Source organism: Cololabis saira, chromosome 5 (assembly GCF_033807715.1).
Source record: "Cololabis saira isolate AMF1-May2022 chromosome 5, fColSai1.1, whole genome shotgun sequence".
NCBI classification, from domain to species: Eukaryota; Metazoa; Chordata; class Actinopteri; order Beloniformes; family Belonidae; genus Cololabis; species Cololabis saira.
Window position 1 is genome coordinate 37,698,514 of NC_084591.1, and position 27,552 is coordinate 37,726,065.

The 27,552-nt window shown below is 39.2% G+C and overlaps 1 protein-coding gene across 4 annotated transcripts in view; it reads right to left on the reverse strand.

Moving 5' to 3' along the window:
* ano2a (anoctamin 2a) overlaps window positions 1–27,552 on the reverse strand; it is a 33,125-nt gene that overhangs the window by 1,304 nt on the left and 4,269 nt on the right. The window contains exons 1-28 of one of the 4 annotated variants that reach the window (XM_061721919.1): window positions 24,779–24,824; window positions 24,612–24,668; window positions 23,596–23,765; window positions 23,119–23,424; window positions 21,430–21,525; window positions 21,114–21,286; window positions 20,823–20,877; window positions 20,687–20,738; window positions 20,533–20,588; window positions 17,034–17,081; window positions 12,364–12,428; window positions 11,683–11,817; window positions 11,424–11,584; window positions 10,799–10,881; window positions 10,388–10,399; window positions 9,429–9,503; window positions 9,279–9,335; window positions 8,729–8,803; window positions 7,197–7,398; window positions 6,831–6,942; window positions 6,688–6,745; window positions 6,489–6,589; window positions 5,533–5,696; window positions 5,271–5,423; window positions 5,018–5,070; window positions 3,178–3,356; window positions 2,876–2,981; window positions 98–665 (exon numbers count right to left, since the gene is read on the reverse strand). In XM_061721919.1, the coding sequence (XP_061577903.1) occupies window positions 98–665; window positions 2,876–2,981; window positions 3,178–3,356; window positions 5,018–5,070; window positions 5,271–5,423; window positions 5,533–5,696; window positions 6,489–6,589; window positions 6,688–6,745; window positions 6,831–6,942; window positions 7,197–7,398; window positions 8,729–8,803; window positions 9,279–9,335; window positions 9,429–9,503; window positions 10,388–10,399; window positions 10,799–10,881; window positions 11,424–11,584; window positions 11,683–11,817; window positions 12,364–12,428; window positions 17,034–17,081; window positions 20,533–20,588; window positions 20,687–20,738; window positions 20,823–20,877; window positions 21,114–21,286; window positions 21,430–21,525; window positions 23,119–23,424; window positions 23,596–23,724 (3,274 nt within the window). In that variant the 5' untranslated portion in view covers window positions 23,725–23,765; window positions 24,612–24,668; window positions 24,779–24,824. Of the gene's footprint in view, window positions 1–97; window positions 666–2,875; window positions 2,982–3,177; window positions 3,357–5,017; window positions 5,071–5,270; window positions 5,424–5,532; window positions 5,697–6,488; window positions 6,590–6,687; window positions 6,746–6,830; window positions 6,943–7,196; window positions 7,399–8,728; window positions 8,807–9,278; window positions 9,336–9,428; window positions 9,504–10,387; window positions 10,400–10,798; window positions 10,882–11,423; window positions 11,585–11,682; window positions 11,818–12,363; window positions 12,429–17,033; window positions 17,082–20,532; window positions 20,589–20,686; window positions 20,739–20,822; window positions 20,878–21,113; window positions 21,287–21,429; window positions 21,526–23,118; window positions 23,425–23,595; window positions 23,766–24,611; window positions 24,669–24,778; window positions 24,825–27,552 lie in introns of those variants that run through there. The other 3 variants (XM_061721918.1, XM_061721920.1, XM_061721921.1) reach the window with 3 other exon arrangements.

Here is a 27,552-nt window from a genome sequence, read left to right on the forward strand (position 1 = left end):
AAAAAATAAGCATAAGAGGCAGCAACACATGTTTATCTCATTGAAATATAAATAGAAACTCAGCTGTGTTGTTAGAAATAAAGTTTTATCCTCTCACCTAACAGGCCCAGGTCGCTCATGAAGGAGTCCAGATCCACAGTAACATTCTCCTCATCTGGCTTTGCTTCAAGTTCTTTGTCTTCTTCTTTACTTTGTCCTTCTTCCTCTTTTCCTTCTCCTGCATTCTTCCCATTCTCCCCACTTTCATCCTCTTCCTTCACTTCTTCACCATTTTCCGTCTCTTTTTTTCCTGCTTCTCCATCTTCATCTCCTTGTTTTTCTTCCCTGTCATCTTCTGTTTCTTCAAATGACTTTGAAACATCTGGTTTGCTATCATCAAACCCTCCGGGGTCATCCAGATTGATCTCAACCCTCACCTCTTCCTCCTCCTCCTCCTCCACCTGGGGGACCTCTTCCTCCTCTGGTGGAGCCTCAACCACGATGCCTATTGTGGAGAGGCGGGGGATCGAGGCTTTTGTTAAGCGGGGTTTGGCACATGCTCCCTGGTCTTGATTAAGCAAAAACTCCATCAATGCCATGTTGTCCTTTTTCAGTTGCTCCCGCAGCGATCGGGGCACGTCTGGGATCAGCCACGCAACCAACATGCTGAGGAACATGGCGAGGTTCTGTTACAAAAGAAAACACAAAGAGAGGTTTTTCTCTCAGCATACCTAAAGATCAACACTGATAGATAGATAGATAGATAGATAGATAGATAGATAGATAGATAGATAGATAGATAGATAGATAGATAGATAGATAGATAGATAGATAGATAGATAGATAGATAGATAGATAGATAGATAGATAGATAGATAGATAGATAGATAGATAGATAGATAGATAGATAGATAGATAGATAGATAGATAGATAGATAGATAGATAGATAGATAGATAGATAGATAGATAGATACAAAACAGTAAAGTACAATAATAGAATAAAATACTGAGGTAGAAAAAGAAAAAATAAATAAATAAAATAAAATCACAGAATGGAACAAGGACACTTGAGAAAGACCAACAAGATAAATAGGTAAGGTGGATGAGTTATATTGTAGTGAGTCTGTGATGACTATTTTCTATATTCATAGCTGCAGCTACAGGACAGGACTAGAACAGGCTCCTCTTATAGCTTTGTCGTGGAAACGCAGATAGGCCTGCACTGCAGGGGGACACCCTCATCCTTCCTCTTCTTGTTTTCCTCGTCTTCTCTTTTCTTCATTCGGATCATCCAATAGTTGTTAATTGGGAGTACTTCAGAAACTCAACTGTTCTCTATTGTTCTTTTAGTTTTTTGTGCTGTTCTGCCCCCCACCCCCTTTGTCTCTGCAGACCAGAGCTTCCAGACCTGCATGCTGACCTGTGTTTACCTCCGCCCTCTGACCATCCCAGTGTTTACCTCCACCTGTCTATACAGATGCATCTGTTGCATATCTACCAACATGCTGACCTGTGTTTACCTCCACCTGTCTATACACATGCATCTGTTGCATATCTACCAACATGCTGACCTGCAGTCTGACCCTCTGACCACCTCAGTTTCTGCTTCCTACTCCGGTTTATACAGTCGTCTACACCAAATTCCCACGTATCAATTTACATATGTAAATAGAAGTCTAGTTCTCCAGTTAATAGACGACTACTACTAATATATTTTGTCTTATGTGATATTGACAATAATTTGTGTCTCTCCTCTCTCTTTTCATCATCTCTTTTGTGATAAGCAATGGAAACATTATGAAGTGATAAAAGCTTTACTGTCCCATTTTTTCCTGATTGGGTGTTTTATACATTGTCACATTAACAGACTGAAAAGAAAGATGGATATAGTCTTAACGGAACATTTTAACAAATTTCTCAAATTTGTACGTTTATTTAATAATTCTAAATCCTCCTAAAATTGTTTGTTTTTTTTGTTTTGTTTTATTTCTCCAAAGTGACAATCTTTGATTTGGCTGTGTGGTCAAAATAAGTGATTATGGATAATGGGGCCTTGGTCTGACCAGCACTAATGAACCAGCGGTAGCAATTAATGAGATTCAGAGGGAGGATTGAGGAGCCTCACAGGAAGAAGAACAGTGCAGCTCTTCACTGATCTTTTCTTTATGGTAGACTGGGCCCACAGAATTCACACCTCACTGGTGAAAATTCACCACATCGTAGGAATTTCAATTGGCACCTGAATAACTTTCTGGTCATAGGAAGCAAAATACTGTGATAAACAGAGAGGAGCAGAAGACCAGGGCTGCCAGTCTGAGGATGTGGTTGCTGTTGTGACATTTCCAACCCAGATATCTGGATCTGAACCCAGTAGAGCATCTCTGGAGACACCAGATAATGTCACACAAGTTCAACCAGCTCAGTGGGAGGCCTACAGTAAGTCCCTGCCAAGAAGCAGAATCTCCGAAAGGACTTTAGTAAGCTTGGAGGATAACTCCCCAGACTTGAAGATCTAGCTGCTGTCAAAAGTGTTTTAGTTGAGTGCCAACAGATGTGTCTGAATACTTATGTAAGTGGGATTTTTGACTCTTATTTTTAACGCATGTAGAAAACACTTTGAATTCCATTGAAGTATTTGCATTTTTTGGCAAAGACAGCATGAATTGAATCTATTTTGAATAAACTGAATAAATATTTTCTAAAAAGAAAGTCTTTAGTGATTGATTTAATCGGTAAAAATAAATGCATATGATAAATGAAAAATACATGGCTACTACAAAAAGACAGCTTTTTGTTCAAGGCATGCAAATACAGGTTTTGGTAAAAAAAAAAAAAAAAAACTTCTATAGCGACATTAAACTAACCTCTACTGAAAATACAGTACTATTTTGATACCTGAAAGAATATTACAAAGGCCAGTCTTGCAGCCAGGACAGACCAGTACTGTTTGGAGAATGTGTAGGCATCTTGTCCCCATGGTGGATCTCTATAGTCCTTATATCTGAAAAAGACAAACAGTTATGATCCACCAGGAGCCACCTCAATCAGTATGGATGAATGCAGACGAAATCTGAAAAGATATTCCCTCAGAAGGATTTGGCAATCCCGTCTCATATTTTACAGTAAAGGAAGAGTTAAGCTCCTGGCTAAGGGATTTAAAGGTAGGTCCAGGTCAAGGGTAAGAGAGTCCCGCTGACCTGCACATGGTCACGCCTGTGATGAGTGTGGTGGTTGGTGCTGTGCCAGGAGTGAAGTTGCTGATGTTGAAGTACGACAGTGAGTGCTCTGTGTAGCCATTCATGGTGCCATTCACGCTGTACATGTACTGGTAAACCATACGTGGAACAAACTCTGACGTGAAGGAGATGACGAATGCCTACAACGATAAAAAAAAGAGTGAAACTTCTTCTCAGTGAATACAACTCCATCTTACTGCCAGAGCACCAGCATAGCCCAACAAATCTAACTGCATTGCCTCCAAACTTCTTTTCATTTGAAATCAGTTCACTTTTAATCTTTCAGACATTCAAACTTGTTATATTATTAAGATTGAAAATCTCTATTGTGATGAGGCTACTGTGACGCAGACACTGAAAGATCAAGCCCAAACATCTCCAGGTGGAAATGTCGCACATTAGGCTTTTTCCTAACTTGCGAAAGTTCAAAATGGACTAAAACTGTAATGTACAGTACTCCACTTTCAAGCAGTCCAGCGATCATTTTAAGAGGTGCACAAGTGATTAAGAAATAAACATTAGTTTTGAAAGAACAGCCATATCAGGGGATTCATTAACTCTGTTAACCCTCCCCAAGTTACACAAGCAGAAGTGGTACATGCAGACTGGTCCTCTAATCTCCGAGGGGCAGATCAACCCAGCCCTGCAGCTGTTCCCACCTGGGGTCAGGCCAGGCCAAAGAAGAAACAACCTCCAACTGTCTTTATCACCAAGGCATGTGACTGACAGTGGTGCGTCTGATCAATATGAATAGGGATCAGATTGGAATACTATGGACCTTCAACCCTGCAATGCTGGCTGTATTATATTTGATACATGAGCATCCCAGACCTCTGCACCACCCCATAATCAAATAAAAAAATGTAAACGTTTAAAAAACAAAGACCCAATATATATTTATATTGATACCAAAAACATATTTAGAAACTGTTAAAAATACAACTGTTCGTTTTATTTTTAACTTCAGTGTTTAATAAACACTTTTTCTGCATGTTGTTTCACATGTCAGGCTTTAAAGGGTTAATCTTATGTTACTGACCACAATGATCATGGGATCACGTGTTTCACATTTCATGAAGGTAAGCTACTCCTTAAATCAAAAGCTGACCACAGAAAATTGTAGCAAATGAGGATGACGAAGGTGAAGGCCAACTATTGATAGGAAATAGGAAAGTAAAAAACAGAAACGTAGCGAGCGGTTGGACCTTTGCAACTCCTGAGGAATGGAAAGCCATTTCCCCAAAAAGTTGCTTCCTATTTGATTTTCGGTTGATAGTGGTGCTGATGCTGTCTAAAATGACTAAGAGGTCCAAAATGTCCCACTGGTGTTTTATCAGCCAGAGCTAATAAAACCACCATCATAGGCCACAGCATACAACTCCCATCATGCACAGCAAACGTTCAGAGAATCCTATCTATGACAAGTGTATCCAACCCACACCAGCAAAACGTCCTCCAGGGAAGAACAGAAACACCAGATCTCTTGGGGTTCTTTACTTTATCACCCCTAGTAAGCAGGATCATGAAGTTATTTGCAGAAATCATATGAAGGAGGTCTTTAAAAATGTTTTACTAGGAAAGAAATCGATCTGACATAGTTGTTTCACCTCAAGGATCCAACAAATAAGTTGTGTTAATCAAGCTTTTAAAAACACAAGAACAAATCAGAAAGACATTTTCTCAAGAATAAAATTAGTTCACATGCTGGCTTCAAAAGAAACACACACACACACACACACACACACACACACACACACACACACACACACACACACACTTACACACACGTATGCACACTTACATTGGTAATGACAGAGAACTTGCTGATTCCACAGAGAATGTTGTACCAAATCCCTGAAGACAGCATGTGCAAGAAAAAAGACAAAAGGAAAGGGAAGAGTCCATGCGTTCATGTTAATGTTGGTGTATTCGTGTAAAGGAAAGAAAATGGAGGGTCAGAGAAAAGTGTGAGAAAAGAAGCTGATTAAAAGTTTCAGGACAGATTTTTCACTTCCACACAGAGGCTGACAGCAGGTTTTCTGAGAGATGTGTACCTATGTCTTTACACCGGACCGCATCAGGCCGCCGGATCTCACTGACAAATTTTGAGGCATCAAGGCGGATCTCGATGACATTGTTGAGTAGAGCAAATGCAGGCGCCAGCGGGAAGGAAGCCACGAACAGAGACACAAACCCGTACTGGATTACTGGGTAAAACATTAAGACAAGAGCACAAAAAAGGAAAATTACGATGTGCAATTTCAGTAGTGATAAAATGGCTTAAACAGAGTTGGAAAGAGACTTGATGAGACTCACTCATCTCCATGAACTCTGGGCTGACACCTTCAAATGGTTCAAGGGCAAAATCTTTGTGGTACTGTTGCTTTGGTCTCTTCTCTCCTTCTTCACCGTCTTCATCTTCTCCTGCTCTTTTCTTTCCTTTTTGTTCCTGTATGGTTCTGTACATCTTCTTCAGCTTACTACAAAAAGGAGGTCATGATAATTAGGGAGGACTTAAGATAAAGTAAACTAGCAGATTTGCAAAAAAGCATATCCTTTACAATGTATTTCTGTTTCCATAAAAGTTGTGACGTTGTGGAAAATGGAAATAAAAAAATCTATTTGAGTAATTCAGACCATTCATTTAAATAAAAATGGTATATAGACAACATATGGAGTGAAAGTAATGACGTTGAAATTAAACAGATTTTGAAACTGATACGGTTATTTAGAATTTTGTGCCATAAACAAAAAGATGTGACGTCAACAAATGACTGGAAAAGTTGAGTCCCACTAAAAAACACCTGATATAAAAAGTCAGTCACCTGACCCTCAATTATGTTTGAGTGTTTCAAGGGTAAAAATATGGAGGAGTTCATCACGTTGCCAGAGTTTTAGAAAGAAGAAATATTTCTTAAAATTAAATCGAAAAGACATTTCGATTATTTAGTATGACAAAAAAAAAAGCTGTACCAAGCAAAAAGATTAAAAAAAAATGTCTGAAACGGTAGCAACGGGCATCCTCAGCTCAGCTCAACAAACAACTGGTGTCACACTGCAACTAGGTTTTTAGAAAAAAAAAAAAAAAAGTAAACAAATAGCAGCAGACAATAATTTCTCAGTTGGACTATTTCTTGTTATATTAATTTCTGATAAATATGTGGCTTAAATTATCAGCAAATCATTGCATTTTGTTTTTATTTAGATTTTATACAGCTTTTTTAGTTCTCATTAATATCGTGTACTGATTACTATCATTAATATGTACGTACGGTATTAAAACCTCAAACACGTTGTTTTGGATGAGCTGCTTTCCCAGCATGATCATGCTGAGCTGGATGCACAGCTCAATGAGGCAGCCTGGAGGAGCACACTGTGGATTACAGCACACAGATTTAGTTCAAATATATGCATAAATCTAACATGTACGTACACAAGTCAATACTGAGTTATGTTTGAAGCTGGACCTACCTCCTCCATACGATAGTCTCCAAACACATAGACATAATCACCAGGCCGCCCAGCAAATCTGTATGAAGGAGAAACCGGGGTCACATGTTAAGAAAGAGGACACACAGAGGTTTGAATTTGTTTTAGAAAGAAACGGTACACACCTGCCCTTGAAGAAGGCAACATAGAAAATAGGTGCAAAGGCGTTCATGGACTTGAGGAAGAAAGACTTGAAGATTAACCTTTCTTCAAACTCCTCCTCTGTTCTAGGGAGTTCTGTCAGAAAGACAACATGGCAGACGTTTAAAACGCTTATTAATAATTTTATGTTTTATTCACACGTCCTAAATCAGCAACACTAACTGTCTTGTTTCAATATATAGAAATGTAGTCCATGTAACACATCGCTCGAATTCTTCATCCATATTCTGTTCCCACTGTAGCACATAGAATAGTAATACTGACCATTTTATGAACAATGAACCTTCCCCATATCAAGTGTATCTGTGTGAGAGTGATTAACACGGTACCGAGCTCGGTCAGCCACACAGCGATGGCTCCATAGACCTCCTCCAACACCAGAACCACCATCATGTTGAGGACGATGCCTGTGGTGGTGACTGTCATCCTCACGCTGGCCTTGGCCTCAGGGTCAGGGTTCATGGACCACACGCTTAACATGCAGATACGATAAACCACCACTCCAAACACTGCTGAGAAGGTCACGAAGATCTGAAGACAGTGCACGCAACAACAGGTTAAAGGTTAAACTAGTAGATTATAGAGGAGAAGGATGTTCTGAAACAGGTACAATTCAACTGTGAAGACTTTGTTTTGTTTGATATTATTATAATAACAGGAATTGACCGAGGATTTATGCTCACTGCTATTGACAAGATAGATTGATGAGAAATGAGTGGATGAATTGAGAAAAACTGTATGTCAATAAATAATATAAAAAAAAGATAAAGACAGACAGAAATTTTGGGGGGATTCAGGTAAATGCCTAATACGTCATAAAAAAAATAACAATAATGATCACCCTGCCAACTGTTAATCCACCTGATCCCCCCGTTAATCAAAAGATTAACAGGAGGATCGACTTAGAGACAGATGGCACATAGAAAAGTGAGAATAAAGCCCCTTTTAGACATGCACAGCTCTTCATTAATCTGAGGGCAACTGAACATGTCAGTGTCATGTCTGAATGACCCCCCGTCCCCCCGGGTGCTTTTCCGTAACATGTTGTGACGGCAATCCGACTAAACTGGAATGAGTAATGTATACATATGTTTTCCAATAAGGTGTGCCCTGCTGTGGTCACGGTAACCAGCAAGGACGCTCAGCAGTAGTGAGGTAATTTGCCATAGAATCAGCTGTTCAGCAAAATCTGACAGATTGTGTTTCTACATAAATAACAGCCGCTTCCAAACTTTTCTCCTCTGTGGTCTTACTTACATTACGAAAGTTAAATGCGACGCCAACCCTTTTTTGTTTTTTTTTAGTCCCCCAGCATCTGAACTAAATTAACACGAGAAACTGTTTGAAGGTGCTTGTGCTGCAGCTGAAGCTTCTTATTTTCAGCTCTTCCCATCTGCTGCTGTTTTGTTTTAAACAAATCAGTGTATTTGTCAGATTAAAGTGAATTTTTATTGCACTGCATGTTGTGTTTGCTGGTGCTATTTCTTATTAAAGTCAGGTGACTCGCAATGATGCTGTTACTGTCAGTGTGATTAAATCCTTAAGGATAATACTGATTGTTAATAAGCTTCAACACATAAAATAGATATGAACGGTTATGGTGATATTAGATATTTCTGTCCCTTTTTTACTACACCTCACTTGTTTTACCATCTAATCTTGTGCAAATGAAATATATCATGCACACCATACGTCTTTGTGACTTTTACAGGTATTTTTGTATGAATCACGAGGAACATTAATGTAAAAGTAATAAATCTGTGCATGGCAGCATGTTGTCACATTAACCGATTTATGAAACAAATATTATAAAGTATGTCCTGTCTGAGAATGGCATATGAAGAGAGGGCGTTTACTGTACCAGCAGCAGTAAGGTGGACACATTGATGAGATAACCTGGCAGGTGATCCTCAATGTCCAGTGACTCTGGGTCCTGCTGCTAAGAAAAAACATGCACATTAATTTGCTGCATGCGAGAACGCAGACAACATTCATATATACTTAAAAAATTCTTAGTGTGCTCTATGGGCCGTAATGCTAAGCACATGTTCTGCACGCACACGCCATGTTAAAGGTGTGGCCGCTGCATGTTTGCCGTCTGAAAGGACAGAAATCTCCTCCCCTTCTTCCTCTCAGTCCTGCCCTTTCTGTCTCCATCAGTAATCTGGGCTAATCTCATGCAGGTAAGCTGCTTTGGACTCAACCACGCACTGTAAGTGAAGGGTGGTGGTGGGGGGTGAAATGGGGTTCATCATGTGCCAAGTGCAGCCTTTACTTTTATAGCAAAAGCTATCAGGAGGTAATAATCCATATGGAGGAGTAATTTGGCACGCATAAACACACATGGGTGCACACCCCGTTACCACCTCTCTCCCCACCAGCTCTGCTCACTCAGGGTAGTGTTTGGATACCTGGGAGGCCAGCATGTGGTCTGTTTCTCCATCTACGCCGTCTTGAGCTTGGGTCAACTAAAACAGAACAGTGTGAAAGAGAGCACTATTTATAGTACAAATTAGACAATTTGGTTTAAAACAAAAACACAAAATATCAGTGTAATCCACCTTCTTTTTAGACTGAGCTTTCATCTTATCTTTTTTCTCCTGAAGAGCTTCTTCATATTCAGGCCTCAGCTCATCCTGCAACACAAACACACACACACACACACACATGCTGTATGATTATATACTGAGGCATCAAGGGTGTGTCGTGATGTAGAATTCTGATTGTTTTGACATTTCCTGTTTTCTTTGCATAGCCTTTGTTTTGTAGCTTTTTCTGGGGGTTCGTTTGTTGAACTTTTTTTTTCTGGACTGTCTTGATTTTGTTATGTTGCCTTCTTGCCTCTCTCTGCCTTGTCAGCACTTTTGTGTTAAGTAGTTGTTTTACGCCCTGTCTTATTTTGAAAGTGTTATTCCTGTGTTCAGGTTGACTTGCTGTTCTCCTCTGTCCTGATCGTTCACACCTGTGTCTCAACATCATCCGTATCTATGCATTGTAATGCCTGTCTGTCTTTGCTACCCTGCTGCTCCGTTTCCATTTAGTTTGCTTTGATCTCACTGCAGCTTCTCATGTTGCTCTTCTGGTTATCAATCTCTTTAGTGTTTTGGATGTTTGGATTAGGATGTTCTAAACCTTGAAACCTAACTGGATAAACTGTCATACAGTGTAATGGAAACATGTATACTGGTCAGATATACAATATATGCAACATATGCTGCCTGGACATCTTTTCGGGCTGCCATACATTTTTCAACATGACAATGCAAAACCACATCCTGCACACACTACTAATGTACAGTTTAAGTGAGGAAGGTGCTTGACTGGACAACCTGCAGTCCTGGCTAGTTCCCAAAAGAGATTGCATACAGTTTAAAACAATAAATGCAACAAAAATGGCCCCATACTGGTGTGCAGCTTAATATGTTTTTGCAAGCAGAATGGGTCAAAACAACAACTGCAAAGATTACAGACTAAATGCAAAAAAGTTTCTACATTAAACTTGAAGAGAAATTTCTCCCACCTGGACTCGCTCCTTCACGAAGCAGAGAGACAGAAACAAGAAAGAAAGAGGTGTGAAGGAGAAGCAGTTGGGTTAGGCTGAGATTGTTTATGTTCTGGCCTTAATGCGTCATCTTATGTAGCGTGTTCCTTAAAACAGGGACCAGCAGCCTTCCTGCCGCGCACAGGTTTCATGCCATGGCCACGAATATTCCCTCGTGTTAATAGGAGTTTACAAGACAAATGGCAACCTTTTAGAGAGCCCAAAACTGTCATTAAGGCTGACTTGGGTCATGAAGTCACACTGACCATGACTGACTTTGGTTTTTAAGCAATGTGCAAATGTATTCTCTGTTATGTGACATGATAAGGAAAAGCAATAAAGTATCCAAATGTGTTTACACAGAGATTATGCATGTGTGTATTTCAATACCTCCTCATCCTCCAAACTTGTGAGGTCCCAGGTATGTTTCAGACACATCTGTCGCCTTTTCCAGTGTTCGAGGAAACAAGCAGCTGCAGGATGACACAAAGGAAATCTTTAGCATTGGATAGCATTAAAACCCTGACGTCTTGAAAACTTTTGATGGGTCATTAAAGTCAAACTATTTGACAGATGCTTTTTTTTTTAAATGGAAAAATAAAGGAGTGGTTTTTTAAGAGCTGTCCAATATGAATTTACCTTGCAACGAATTTCAAAGTAAAACTTTTAAATTTTCCAGTCTGTCTAAAAGAAGCAGGTGGTAATGACAGCAATGCTGTTCAATGTATTATGAAAGTTATAATTTCTACGACTGTCCGTGTATATAATAACCGCAGGCTGATTTACAAAAATGCATTTAGGTGAGTCTTTATATAATTGTCCAGGAGTTTGTGTATTGAAATACTATATTTGCTTCAACTTTTTCCTCGATAAAGTGTATTAAGATGTATAGCTACCCCACAGTGACATGAAAATGGCGAAAAGAATAGTAAAGTAGTTCTCTAGGTGTAGCTGCCTTGAGCTACCCAATACTTGGTGTAACATTTTAAGGAAAGTGTTTAAGGTGTATAGTTACCCCACAGTGACATGAAAATAGCAAAGAGGACAGTAGCTCCATTGTCAAACAGGTATGAAGCTCGAGCCAGCGAACACACTGTACTTAGACGCCAGTAGTCACACACTGCATCACACAGTGGGCACATTGTGATGTTCAGGTTGTCTTCACATGCCTCCTGACTAAAAAACATATGAAAACAAAAAAAGTATTAATACTTACATTGTGATGACACATTGTACTTTTGAAGAAGGTGTGTACGGTTGAACAGTTTGCCTACCTTGGCACATTGTCGTCTACTGTAAATATGCCATAAAGGAAGACAATGATGCCCAACACAGAGGGAGGGATGAGTAGCTGAGTATAAACACCCAGCCAGGCAAAATACAACCCAATTTGTTCTCCAAAGTACTTCCTGCAAACACAAAGATGTTCTGTAATAGATATCCATTTCTTTCTGTGCTTCATCTAAATATTAAGACGTACAAAATATTAACTTAATATCAAGAACCTCCCCAACAAGAAATATGTGCAATAACCATATGGAATAATGTGCAATAGCATCCACTCTGTCAGAACTGCATCTTGTGTAGCATTGTTTTTTTTGTATTAATTATGTTTTTTATTCTTGCATATTTATATTTACTTTAGTTTTATTTTTTGCACTTTATCTATGTTAGGACGAGCACATTCGTTAAAGCCCATATAAATTCGTTGTGCCCACAGCTTGTCTCTGTGTAAAATGCCAATAAAGAATCTTGAATCTTGAAAACATTTACTTGAGAGTAAATGTTCAGAGAATCACTCCTTGGCATCCCTCTTAAAAATATACTAATAATTACTGAAATTACCAGTATTCTGCTGTTATCTCTGACTTATCAGGTGGTTTCTGTACAACACTTTGAATTTAGTGGATGTGAGTGAAAAAAAATGAACTGTTGTCGGCATGACTGTCCTGTACCTGATTAGGTCGACTGGCTGATATTTGAGCATGACTCCGTAGTTGGCCCATTCTTCATGGAGGAGCTGAAGGGCATAGAAACACATTACACAGGGGTAGGTTGACAACTATAGTTAAAGAGTTTCTATATCAAACTTCTAAAGACTAAATGTTTTTCCTTAACATTATGTGTTTACATGGAACACTTACACGCACAATTCAACTATACAAACAGGTAAGAGCCTGCCACTGGAAAAGTACCGCAGTGATTTAATATCAATCAGCTGGCAACAGGTTATATAACTAACTGATGCAGAGCCAAGTGTCTTATTCCTTATACGACCATGTCAGAACACACATCCTCTGGTCATAAAAAACATTTTATCCTTTTTCAAAGGGGTAAAATTATTGGTTTCCATCAGGCAAACAAAACAACAAAAACCTGTGAGGATGGAGGTGAACAATGGTCTTTGAGGAATGATGGTCAGAAAAAAGATTATCTTGAAATATCTACCTCAAATGTTCAGTAAAATCTAAATCCAAAAAGTAAGGCCAATAAACAACTTGCAACGAGTCAGTGTTTCCATTGGACAGTGTTTTTCAAAGAAGCATAATTATTGTTAACTCTCCGTAGCTTGTCCTGCGAGACTTCTCTTCAAAACATTGTAAAAGAAAATCTCAACATTGATGAGGATGGACAACAACCTATTTGGTATACCGCTGATGATGTCAGATGATGAAGGCAGCAGATGATCATTCAAATGATTATTCAGATGCAAAGCACTTATGTAATGCAATAATGCCCAATGATTAAGTAGTGCTATATCACAACTACATAGTAATAATGAGGCCAAAAACAGCTGGAAACTAGATTTTGATGAATTAAAATTGACTGACTATGTCACATCCAGTGCTGCCAGAGACATGGAAATGCACAAAAAGCAGTTCCATTAAACGTCTGGGATAAACTGGATTATCGAATTGCCTGAAACACCACCTTGTGAAAGCATGAAAAAGTTTTTGCGATATTTGGGAGTATTTTTGAAATTGAACCATTTCCATTACAGGTTTCCTTTTTCAATATTTGAGTTTTGTGCAAATATAAAGGGAAGGGAAACACAACTATCAATGTTGTTGGTCCTTGAAGACACGAGCGTTATTTAAGATGATAATATCAAGATTGATTGGGCTCAAATTATGAAAGGGACTGAGGTATTATTTTCACACATGGATTGACAACCAAGGAGTCCAGGCGTTAAACCATCTGAGAATCACTGGGCTGTTCTGGAGAACATCATCAAAAACAAGATCTTGCCAAAGGAAAAAAAAACATTCATACAACTAGATGGAAACAAATGGTGTGACATTGGATAAACAGGGCACAAGGCAAGGCAAGGCAAGTGTATTTCTATAGCACAATTTAACAACAAGGGGATTCAAAATTTTTTACAAAGACATTCAAATATAAATAAAAAAGAATGATTTAAAACTTAAAAATCAAAAAAAGAAAGAGATAAAAACAATAGATAAAATCAGTAGTTAAAATATGATTACATTTTGGAACTGCAGATTTAAAGCTGAAAATAAGTGAGTCTTCAACCTGGACTTAAATACACTGAGTGTTTCAGCTGATCTGAGTTTTTCTGGGAGTTTGTTCCAGACATGTGGAGCATAGAAGCTGAATGCAGCTTCTCCATCTCTGGTACTGACTCTGGGAACTGATAAAAAAAAAACAGATCCAGATGACCTGAGGGGTCTGGAAGGTTCATACTGGTTCTGGAGGTCACTGATGTATTTTGGTCCTGGACCATTCAGAGCTTTATAGACCAGCACCAGAATTTTAAAATCTATCCTGACGGACATCCAGCCAGTATAAAGACTTCAGAGCTGCACTGATGTCGTCCACTTTTTTGGTCGTGAGGACTCGAGCAGCAGAGTTCTCAATGAGCTGCAGTTGTCTTACTGACTTTTTAGGTAGACGTGTAAATATGCTGTTACAATAATCAAGCCTACTAAAGATGAATACATGGACTAGTTGGTGATAGTAAGCCAGCTGACTTTGTTAGCGCCTTAAATGTTTTTCAAAATGTAGGTCTTAGTCCATCACCAGATTTCTGGCCTGGTCGTTTTTAGGTGTATAGATTGATGCTCTGTGGTCACCTGTAATCGTTTCTCTTTCATTTATTTGCAAAGCTATTGTAGTTTATGTTGTTCTTTGTAATCTATGCCAGTGGGAGCATGTTAAATAGAAGAGGTCCCAAGATGGCTCATTGGAGAACTCCACATGTGATTCTTGTCTGCTCAGATTCAAAGTTACCCATTGACAAAGAGTACTTCTTGTTCTCTTAAGTATGCTAAGTATGTTTTGAACCAGTTTAGTACAGTTCTGGAAGGACCCGCCCAGTTCTCCAGTCACTGTATCAAATGCAGCAGACTGACATTTTTCCACCGTCTCAGTGCTGTGGTGCAGTTATTTACCCATTGAAAAACTGCCTTTTCAATAATCTAACTTAAAAATGGGAGATTTGAGATCGGTCTGTAGTTGTTCTTTTGAGTCAGAAGTTTAATTACAGCTTTTTTTAGTGGCTCTAGAACAGGGGTCGGCAACCCAAAATGTTGAAAGAGCCATATTGGACCAAAAACACAAAAAACAAATATGTCTGGAGCCGCAAAAAAATGAAAAGTCTTGTATCAGCCTTAGAATGAAGGCAACACATGCTGCATGTTTCTATATTAGTTATAACTGAGGGAAGATTATTGTTTTCATTATGCACTTCGAGAAAAAAGTTGAAATGTCGAGAAAAAGTCGAAATGTTGAGAAAAAAGTCAAAATTTAGAGAAAAAAGTCAAAATGTTGAGAAAAAAGTCAAAATTTAGAGAAAAAAGCCGAAATGTCATGAAAAAAGTCGAAATGTTGAGAAAAAGTCGAAATGTCGAGAAAACACTCAAAATTTAGAGAAAAAAGTCGAAATGTTGGGAAAAAAGTCAAAATGTTGAGGAAATAGTCAAAATTTCATGAAAAAAGTTGAAATGTCAAGATTAAAAAGGAAAGGAAAAAGGAAGAAAAAGAGAAAAAAGAAAAAAAAGAAGCAAAAAAGAAAAAAAAGAAGAAAAAAAGGTCAAACATTTCTGAAAAAGCTCCAGGGAGCCACTAGGGCGGCGCTAAAGAGCCGCATGCGGCTCTAGAGCCGCGGGTTGCCGACCCCTGCTCTAGAAACACACCTGACGTTAAGGATAAGTTCACGATTAGTAACAGGCCTGACTCCAAATTTAATTAAAACAATTCCACAGCATGTGCCTAAAGGTAGTCCAACAAAACACTCCCCATCTTAAAACACACCACTAGACATACATGTGCTATCTAACAAGATTTATTTATTTATTTATTCCCAATACAGTAACTACCCAGCAGCATCTGCAGTGTATTGTCTACCAGGTCCCAGCATGCTACTGCTTAAAGAGAACAAAAGCTAATTAGTTGAGTAGTTGCAGCTGGATAATTAGTCTGTTCTGGCACTGCTCCCTGAACCACCTCCTTCCTCTACAGCTGAGTAGAAACTCTTTTTTTTTTTAAACTGCCTTGTAATTCCATACAAGGCATCATAATCAGCACATTTAAACAGTTCTGATGATACACCTAGAGAACTCGTTTCCTGATAATAAAAAAACCAGCTTGTTCTCCTGCAAATGCACAGCGCTATTGAGGGATAATGAAACACGGAAAGGGACTCCTGTGCTACGGTCCAGAGAAGAAAATGTTAACAGCCAGGAAAAGACCAGTCCTGCATTTGACTCAACCAAAATACCAAAATACTTGCAACATGTAAAACACGCCCCACTCCACTCACCGTCCCCACAGTTATCCACAGTAATAGTGAGGAAAGGAGCATTGACTGTACAACGTTGTTTGGTATTTTAGACTCTTTTAAAATGAGTATTATATATATTTACTAAACCACTTGGAGCCCTGTAACAAATGCTAAGTTATTTAAAGAATGTAGGAAATGGTTGTTTTTCCTCAATGGTCTCATTTCTTTGATAAATAAATGTGTAGGATGCAAATATTAGAAGAGATGCTTTTCAAACTGTTGTATGCTTTTAGACCAAACAACATCGTTTGATTAATGTGTATGTATTTTGTGCTGGTCAGACATGTCTGAACTTCACTGTTGGGGCGACAGTGGCTCTGGTGGAAGAGCGGGTCGTCCAATGTTTGAAGGATGTCACCCTGACATCCGTCGTTGTGTCCTTGAGCAAGACACTTCGTCCTGCTTGCCTCCAGTGAGGGCATGGCTGGTGTATAAATGCTGGTAGTGGTCAGAGAAGCCGTTAGGCGCAGACTGACCACCACGTTTCCATCAGTCTGCCCCAGGGCAGCTGTGGCTGCTAACGTAGTTTACCATCACCAAGTATAAATGAGGAGTGAATCAATAATGGAACCGTTGTGAGCACTTTGAGTGTCCTTAGAAAAGTGCGATAAAAATGACTCTTATTATTATTATTTTGCTAGATCGGTTCAAGCCATCAAGGACATCCAGTTAGGTTTGGCATGATCACAGTAATAAGGACGCTTTCAAAAGTAAAGTCAGTATTTAGTCTGATCTCGAATGGCTAGTCTGTCCAACCAGATTCTTAAAAATACTTTAATAATGCAAATGTCATAAAATCCAATCAGAAGTCAATCAACTCACCTGTCTGTCATTTCGCTGGTCTTTCCCTCCTCTTCTCGTGAAGGACCCCTAAAAAAGAGAGAAAGAAACATCTGTAAACTAAGCACACATGCAGCGTACTGAACAGGTATACGGTATACCTGGACATGCTTCTTTTGTTGGAGGTGATGATCCTAAACTAAGGTAACATGACATTAACCGTCCCGAAATTCCAAAATTCTATGAAAAAGCCCAAGATTCTTCTCTGTGCTTCTCTTTGATTTAATTTCAACTTAGATGGGGAAGAGGAAACCTCTCTACAAAGGATGTGAGAAACAAGTAAACCTATAACTAATAAAGGAGCCACGTGGTTGACACAGAGCAGGCCGAATGAATGAACACCAGTACTATTTAAATGTGTTCCTAGTGGGTGGAATAGATGGATCAAGGATTCAACACCATATTTAAGTGTTTAATACCCATCCTTTAACTGACTATCCTACAGCACATGAGCAGGGATGGACAACAACAGCATAAAGTACATTTTTTTGAGTATCTGTACTTTACCTGAATACTTTTCTTGAAGAAATTTACTAGTTTTACTTCATTCCAAAATTCCAAGTATGTTGGTATGTTGGTCCAATTCTGTGTGGTTTTGTCTGTGTGATGTTTCCATATGTCGCATATACACATTACTAGGTGGTCCTTCATCTGAGCAACCATGGTCAGAACTCGAGACCAAGCTCTTTGAAATGAAGAGTTATTCACCACATTGACATCCAAAAACATCTTGAGCTATGTAGCTAATCATTTTCAATTCCTTGTTAATACATTTTAAACTAAATTGGGCTTGCATGCTGTAACACTGTCGCCATTTTATTCTGTTAGTGGTTGGTTAAATTACATTTTAAGGATTTTTTAGTTGTCTAGTTTCTGGCTGTAGGCCTACCAAGTAGGACCGATCACATCCAAGGCAGAGGTGAGTCAGATGAAACTGATCTTGATGTAAACATTATTCTCAAAGGCTTCAATCGAGGGAGCTGAGGAAGACTCCTGAGGAAGGAGACTACCTCACACACTCAAGAGTAAGTGGTACTGGTCCGAAAATACTGATGAACTGTACAAGAAGGGCCAAAGTGGCCTCCTCCCTATGAGGACACAGAGTAACGCCTCTGCTTAGGACTTGTCATGATTCCGTGACAGCATCATGTACGCTATCCTCTGCCGGGGAGCGGGCAGCTCCGACCAGAACAGGAAGAGACAGAACAAACTCGGCAGGAGGGCCAGCCCTTTCCTGGACTGCCCGCTGTGAAGGAGATGGGTGAGACGAGGGCATTAGCTAAGCTGGCATCCATTATGGACAATTGCTTCCGCCTGCATCAGACAGTGGAGGCTCTGAACAGCTCCTTGAGCAGTAAACTGATGCAGCCTCATTGCAGACAGGCCTGCCACCACAGATATGTTATTCCCCCCGCTGTTAGACTGTACAACGCTGCAGTTTAGATGTACTCTGGGCATCTGTTTACTCTCTTTTCACAATTTCCCCACTGTGCAATCAATTAAGTTTGATCTTATCTCATCTTCTGGATGGAAGGTGAAACATCTTCAAGAACCAAGAAAAGTCTAGTCCAGCAGCCTTGATTGAGAACTAGTTCAAAAAGCTTTGCACTTACTGGCTGTTCAATGAAAATGTTTTTTACATGATTTAAAGCAGCACAACGTAACTTTCAGCTTTTCTGAGTTTGGCGGCATCTTTTGGACAAAAGCGGTAGTGTTTTACCAGAAAGAACACTACGTTTCCCATGAGCACCAGCGCGTACTGCCGGAAAACTCCTGTCTCGTCGCGTGCATTTGTTTTGAGAGAAGAAGGGACGCTTTTCTGTTTCACCAAGTGAACAGACGGAACGCAAAAAAAAAGATGTTAAACTGCTGGAAAGGAACTGGAATTTACCGGGATACCTTAAACAAGGAAGCCAGGGAGCAGTATATGGAGAAAATAATGATTATTAACGGTCTGGATCCATATGAAATCCCTACTAAAGAATGAAGCTCCTCGTCGGAGCGCCACTCTTTATAAGGGATTACTGCCGCAGTTCTGCAGAATCACCGTCTCCGGCTACCTTGTTTAGTAGTGTTTGGCAGCTGCTTTGGCTGCTTTGGTAAATGTCGCCATGTGTTTCAATAAATTTGTATAATAGTACAACATACAGTACATGTTTTGTATCCCTCTTACTTCTCTTTTCTTTTTTTTTGACTGCTATATTATGGTGAAGAGGCTCCGAGGCGTGAGCAATATTTTTATTTTCCTCGTGAGATTATTTTTTTCCTCTGCAGGTACAAATAAGAGTTAATATTTTTTCCTCAACAAACTAGTTTTATCTGAAGATTGGGGTTAATTGCACCGCAGAGAGCTGGCCAGCAACTGCGTTTAGCTGGAGAAGTGGGGAATAAAACCCGTGTTTTGATCCGACCCGGTCTGTGTGAGTGTTTGTGGTTTAAGGCTGATTTATGGTTCTGCGTTAAATCGACACAGAGCCTACGGCGTAGGGTACGCGGCGACACGCACCGTACGTTGCGCGTCGCCACATACCCTACGCCGTAGGTCTGCGTCGATTTAACGCAGAACCATAATTCAGGCTTTACTGTGTGGAAGGTGTTTGGTCGTTACAGCCGCGATCCAAGCGAGCCGACGACTCTTTCACTCTTTTACTTTGTTATATCAGATACTTGGCCTGCGTGGTTCTGCCTCAGAGCAGGAAACCGTTGAAAAGTTAAACCATTAGCGATCTTTTCCCCACGTCTGTTGTGTGGAGCTGCTGCAGCCACAACAGCAACGGGTTACCAGCTTCTCCGGAGCTGTGCTCCACGCCCCGCCCATTTTCGTCTCAACTGCGAATCGGGAAGGAGGGGGAAGTGACATATGCCGTAAAGCAGTCAAAGCCGTAAAAATGTGTAGTTTTTTAGTGTGGCAGGGTTCCTACCATGCTCCTCAAAGTTACATAGTGCCAGTGAAGGCGATACAGACTCCCTCAGACATGACAGAGGTGTCATTAAACCTGTTGGAAGTTGATGTACCATCACAATGACTCTGGAAATATGATATTAAGGTGGAAAAGTTACGTAGTGTCGCTTTAAAGCTTGGTTGAATCTATATTCAGCCGTTTTAAGTGTTTCTGTTATTGTTGCCGTTATATTGTAGCTGCAAATCTGTGGCATGTGTGTTAAAAGTTTTATATGGTTTCCAAATAAATATAGAATAATTAATCATATGACTTCTTATTCTTTGCTGCAGTCATACAATGAGAAAATATGTTTTAAGCTTTTTGACAAGTACTTTGAATACTTAAAGGTTTTCAAGAGCAAGTACTCTTCTTAGAGTAAAATGTGACCAGAGGTATCTAGTTCAATTCAAGTAATTTAGTCGTGTCCTATGTTCACCCCTGCATATGGCACAATTAACGGCGCGTGAAGCAGCCACACATAACAATGGGAACAAACAGTGTTTACTGTTCAGTGTGGCGACAGTTTCTGTTTTACTCACATCATGCAGAGAGAAGGCAGAGTCATAAACACCTCGAGCCAGTAATGAGCTGATGCCTTATGACACAAGAAACAGGGCAAAAGCAGTCAGTTTTATGACCACCAGCAATGAATGGGCATACATTTATAATAAGAGAGAGAGAAAAGAACCTCACCAGTGGTTTGGCAAGTGTTTGTGCACTTTGTGCGTGAAATAATCTCAGCAACCTAGAAGCACACGCAGTATTGTAAAACTAGTAGTATGTGAACTTAACAGCACAAACATAACAAGATATTTGCTTCTGGACTCACTATTCTACTCCGTGTCGCATTGTCAAATACAGTTGTTGTTGACTTGATGTCGTACCTGCAGGAAATTACAAGACAGGACAATGCAAGAATCAGGACAGTAGGCAATAAAAGTTTAATTTGAGTCCCTCTCCTGCTAATTAATGAAAGCATATATTGAATGAGTAATTTACATATTTGTCTCTTATCTTCATTCATATGGATGAACATTTTAAAATGTGTATCCCCAATCATAAAGATAAAAAAAATAAATACATGTTTTATTCTCGTGTGTGCTACAGCTCATTTACTCACAGGTGGAGCTTGTCTCTGATAAAAGGGTGTTTGAGGGGTTTGAAATAAACGCGGGACTGCGAGTCTTCCTGCATGTCAAACTCAGGGACGTCGGGTTGAAAGGGTCCGTTCAGTTTAGTGGCAACAGAATCCCACATTCCAGCAATGCCGGTCCGTTTCCGCAATTCACATTTCTGCTCAAAGAAACCAAGCATGAAAAACACTCCAATTAAACAGTTCTCCTGACATTTGTTCATGTGTGCAAATTTCAGCAAATGGCCAAAGCATGTTGAGTTAAACAAGCGGACGAAGACCCTGCGTGAATTAAATCTCTGACCTTTTTCACAGCAACTTTGATCTTCTGCAGCTCTGCTTCCCGGCTGAGTATTGACCATGGGATGTGCAGGCGAATAAACCCTATTCCACTCGACTTCTGCACACAAAAAACACACAATAGCACCCGGTATGATAAGAAGTATGATAAAAAAATTCATCTATAATTTTTTATATATCAATTTTGTGAAGAATAATAGTGACACTGGCTGCTAACTGAGATGTGTCTCACGTCTTACTGACTGATGAATGAGTACCCTGCACAAAAACTGGATTTAACAGAGCGATGAATAATTCAAAACTAATTTTGAGCTCTTGACCAGCTCAAAATTACTTATGAATTAATGATTGGATTTTGAACTCTTGACCAACTCTAAATTAGGTAGAAGAAAATTATTACCATGACAAATGTTAATAAATGAATCATAAGCCAAGAACTGATTCATTTTACATCGTAATTGTTGCATCTTTATACTGTGCTCCTTCAGGACTTAGTAGGGAAATAAGTATTAGCAAATCATCTATTATCAAGTTTATCCTGACTTAATTTATAATGGTAATTTTTTTTTTGAAAAAACAAAAACATTTTCTGGTGCATTTATTAATTTCAAAAGAGGGACACCCGTTTGATTGAAAGATGGGGTTAAAGTGGAGATGAGTGGCTCCGCCCCCTCAACACCAGCCACAATGACCAAAACTGAGACCTGGTTAAAAATTAATTGTTTTGCAAAACATCACTATGTTATTTTGACCAAAGTTTGTTACAGACATTTCATTAAGACCTCAAGAAATGTTTCTTAAGAGAAGGCATGATCATTTTGTAGGTACCCTCTAACTATGTTTGTACAGAAAATGCATAACAATGAAAAGCAAAGAACCATCAGCAAGGTGTGTCATGATGTTGAACAAAATGTAATCAGAAGTTACCCATTAACTGATTAAGAAAGATCTTATTTGCATCCAGTCCCGCCAAACATAGAACGAGCTGTTACCCAATACCAACAATTTCCAAACCTGTCCTAACAGTTTAGTCACTATGGTGAATAAAGAATCAGACAACAACATCTCAAGGCCCTGATCTACATCTCTTATATTTCTAGACATTTTTCAAGTGACGATATAACATTTTTTCTACCTCAAAGCCTAACAGGTCCTAAACAAAGATATGAAATTATAATTTAAAACAGAACGTTTTTAGACAAAATACACACAAAAACACACGTTGTTCTAAGTTAGAGCTTGGCATGACTCGGCAGCACAGTGTTTTATGCTTTTTCTCAGAAGTATCATAAGTATCTTAATTACAAACTCTGAGGCAGTAAAAACTGTGCACATCCTTTTAACTACTCAGTATAGATGAAACCTAATGCAACACTCAAATGAAATGCTTTGCCATCAAAAACACTTCTGAATAATGGATCACTCTCTAAGAAGGCCCAGTGTAATCTGGCCTTTGGCTTAAGTTACTTACGGCCATCATTTTTAATCCTCAACCAAAACAGCAGTTGCGCCAACAACAAGCAAATACAGAGAACACAACATGCACAGTGAAACACTCATCCATGCACACACACACACACTGATACATACAGTACACAGAAAAAAAACACATTTGCACATATTGTAAGCACCTTTGAGATGTTTTATTTTCCTTCACTTCTTTAATAACTGCAGGAACAAAACAGATACATACCTCTCTGTCACGCTCAATCTCTAGTCCAGCCTCCAGCAATTCCGCTTCAAACTCCTCCCTCATTAAAGCCTTTTCCTCCTCAGTGAGCTTTGACTCCTCTGCATCTCCCGCAGCTGCACTCGCCTCGCCCGGCTCTGTCTCCGTTTCCAGTCTCTCCATTGATATCGGTACAGTCCCATTGGATGAAATGGAGAGACGATGCTTGGACGATGCCCGTCTTTTTTTGTATTTGTAGCAAAGTAAATAGTCCACTTTGCTCTTGCCATCAGCAAAGAACAGTCCAGGTCCCAGATCGATGCCAGAGTCCTAACAAACAAACACAGTTTACTATCTGGGCAGGTGATGTTGTGGCTTTGAAGCATGGCATTATGGACGAATTCAATAACTGTCAGCTCTAGAAGCTGAAAACTGAGCTACAAGAGAGAAACATGGAGTGTTTTAAAGACACAGAGGTGAATATTTGCACTCAGATCATACCGGCGGTGGATGTTCAACGAGGTCAGGAGGGTTGACAAGTCCTCCATTGGCGGCATCAAGTCCAAACCCAGACAGCGATCGGGCCAATGAAACAAGCGTTGTTGAGTGAAAGGACGCCGACTCACTCATTGCTGTGGTGAAGGATATATATTCTTTTACGTTTCATCCCTCTGTTAGAGCATGAAAAGAAAAAACATGGTTTCACTCTCAAAAATGTTACAGTATCAGTAACAGTAACGTTAACGGTTAACGGTTAACGGTGGGATATATATATATATATATATATATATATATATATATATATATATATATATATATATATATATATATAAATAAAATACTTCAGTATGTATCTATCTTAATATGAGAAATTTACCAACATTCTGTTTCCATGCACCTTTTCTCTTAACTCGCCCTCTGTTCAGCTATTTACTGTCAAATGTTTACTTCAAAAAACATACTGGGAGCTGTTTGAGAGTGATACATGAAATCTAAGCCAAAGTTAAGCTGTCTTGTCTCTGTTTTTTCACTCATTTGATGCTGTGGGCTCAGATTAAGCGCACACTGAAATCCAGACGGCACAGTTTACAATCTGTTGGGGTAATTTGGTCACTAGGCTCGTTCGTTGCATATAAGGATTGAGGCGGTTAGTGACGACAGAGTGGTCACCTCTCACGCTATTACGGTCGCATGTGAATCCCCAGATTTGAATGCATAGATGCACAGATTTAAAGTACGGATCCCAGCTTTAGTGCACAAAATGACACATCCTAACCCTAACCCTTAACGCATCATTCAGTTTCTCATTTTATATTTATGTTTATGAAATAAAGTGTGAAAAAAGTGCACCATGTAGTCTAACCAGTGTGCGATAATTTCCAGAGCGCATCCATATAGATCTTTGTGACTATTATTATATTAATGGCTTGTTAAATTTTCAAAGCCTGATCAACATATGCCATCTTGAGTTCCATGATGGATTTTGTAGCTTGATGGAGGTGAACAACTTTTCTCACCTCCAGGTGCTTTTGTGAAATTAGAAATCCTCCCAAATATTTTGCTGGAATCAATTTCTGAAGCAAGAGGAGAGGCATATGAGAAAAATCTCATGACATTTCCCCAAAACAACAGCCGTGTCTCCCAAACATCTACATCTACAACTACATGTAAGAAAACAGCATACATGTAAAAAGATCTTCACAAAGCTCCGGGACAACTGATACCTGGATCTAAGCAGGGACAAGTGGAAAAAGCACAATAAGTACCAGAAACACATGGAGGCATACATTTGGAGAAGAGTGGAACATAGAAGCAGTGACAAAAGGAAAGTACACATCTTTATTACACACAAGAGGGAGCTAATACGATGCAGATGTAAATAATCAGGGTAAACAAAGCGAACGGAACAGGAAGCCAAGCGGGAATAAGATAAAAGAAATAAACATTAACATGAACAGATTAAAAATTGTTTCAACAACTCAAAAAAAATGTGGGGCTAATTGCAAAGTTGTTAGCTTAGCTGGTGGTTAAAATTCAACCCCGTGTTAAACCCCTATGTCACATTAGAAAGTCACATGACCTCTTAAAGCCTGTTGCACTCTTGCTAACGCCTATGGTTTAATTTGCAGCTGAAGATTATCTTGATCTCAGTTGCTGCCCTTAATAAAAAAAAATTTACATCCACCTCTACATGTGTTTCTTCCTGCACGTTTACCTAAAACTGATAAAAGTAAGCCTGCACAAGAATTTACTTGACAAAAAGAGACATTGGACTAACCCCGTGGTTCCCAACCTTTTTTCTTTGGAGCCCCCCCCCTACTTGTGTTTAAGACCAGCCGGGCCCCCTGAGCAGTACGTAACAGCACCAAAAGAGTAAAGTTATTCGTTACAAACCTTTAATTGAAAAAATGAACATTAATTCTGTTTTTTTGATACATTTCTCTTTGATTTACCCTGTACTTCTTTTTTCTCACCTTCCTTTTGTGTCACCAATTTATAAAATACGCACAAAAAATTGCAAGGACATAAAAATATTTCTGAAAAATGTCTCTTTTAATATGAGAGCAAAATTTTTTTTAACATTTTTCCTTTAATAACCTGTCGGAGTAGTAGTATGATTAAATGTTGAATAATGATATAATAATACGTTTTTAAGTTTTTATCCTGATAAATAACTTACTTAAAATGACCAAAATATATTTCTAAGTGGGTTTATACAGACTTGGATTACCGTATTCCATTAGGTGTGTTATTATGATTTTTTATTTATTTAACATGTGCAAATATAATTTTTACAACTGCATATCTTCAAAGCAGACAAAGTTTCGCGCACCCCCCAGAGATCTCTGGCGCCCCCCCAGGGGGGGCCCGGACCCCAGGTTGGGAGACACTGGTCTAACCCAACCCACACATGTAATCAATATCAACGTAAGCTCCATGCAGGTGCTGCTTCTAAATTAAACGGACAGAAAAAAAAACATATTTACAGTGCATTATCTAATCTCCAAAACCATTACACAGTACTTCTGGAAAAACATATTTATAATAACCACCATTCCAGTCAAGGAGAGCCCAAGCGAGCCGTGACGTTTTCAACTTCAGTCACAGGTTCAACAGGTCACCTTCGAGTGTTTAGGTGGCGATATGTTTATTTGTTAAACATAATCTAAAAAATGAATAAAAATAACAATAGATAAATAAACAACAATATTTTAGGGGATTCCACAGCAACCTTTTAGCCAACGAGTTAATGCAGCATTTTTTTAACGACACAGCTGTTGAGATCAAGTTAACCTTCAGTTGCAGGTTAAACAACAGGATTTAAGAGATCATGCAAGATGTGACCTCCTTAAATGGGGTTAAACACCGGGGTAAACTGTAAACCTCAGCTAAGCTAGATGTCGTGCAATTAGCCCGATTTTCTCCTACATATAAATGCACCAGGGAGATGAACAGTATTGCTAGATCAAACTGACAGTTTCCGGCCCCAAAGCTGGGCAAAACCTACTGAACACACATCAAGCTACCCAAATAAACACATACAGTATTCTGGCATTGTTCAGGAATTTATAAAATTTCATATAAAAGTATTGCTGTCAAAGCATGCGTAGGAATCCTCCAAAAACAAACCACAACCGTTAAGCAGCACATCTGATATCTACAATAAAGTCATCTGATTATATCATGTATGAGGCCTCAACGTCACTTTACTCAGTACGAGGGTAAAACTGACATTTCTTCATTTGTCATCTACATTATTCACGCTGAGAGAGTTGAAACATTCAGATGTAAAAGTTAGTATTTAGGTAATTTACAAAGTTTTAAAGGGATTTAAAGCGCCCATTAAACGCATAGTTTAAGAGGTTTATATACTGTACCTGGCTTAAAGCTCCTCTACTCTTGTGAGTGAAATGAATTGGGAGGCAGATACACTCTCTTCCTTAAAGATCAGGCTTAAAATGTCCTTTGTTGACAAGTTTAGAGTTGCTACTGGTTTAGTTATCAGTAAAAGTCGACCTTCGGTGATCCCTTTATTTATACTGCTACAGTTCTAAACCGGTCAAGGACTTCCCATAATGCACTGAGCTCCTCTCTTTACTACCTATGTGTATGAATGCCATTAAATGCATCATTAACTTTATGTTTAGCCTTTTTTCCATTCATACTGATGGAATCCATGCCTGAGTTGTCCCCATCATGTCCCACTGCTATAGCTTGTCACCCGATGCATAATTACCCTGAGGGAACTCCATCTAACTGAAGATTTAGTAATAGATGTTGGTTTTGTTTGCTGCTCTTTTATAAATTAGCATTTTACAGACATAACTGCATTGGTTTTGATTGATTTTAATTGGACAGAATTGAACTGAACTGGTCTTAAATTCAACATAGTTGCATTCGCTGCAGACCCATTGGCTTCTGAAAACCAGTCTTAGAGCCCATTTTTCTTCATGCGGG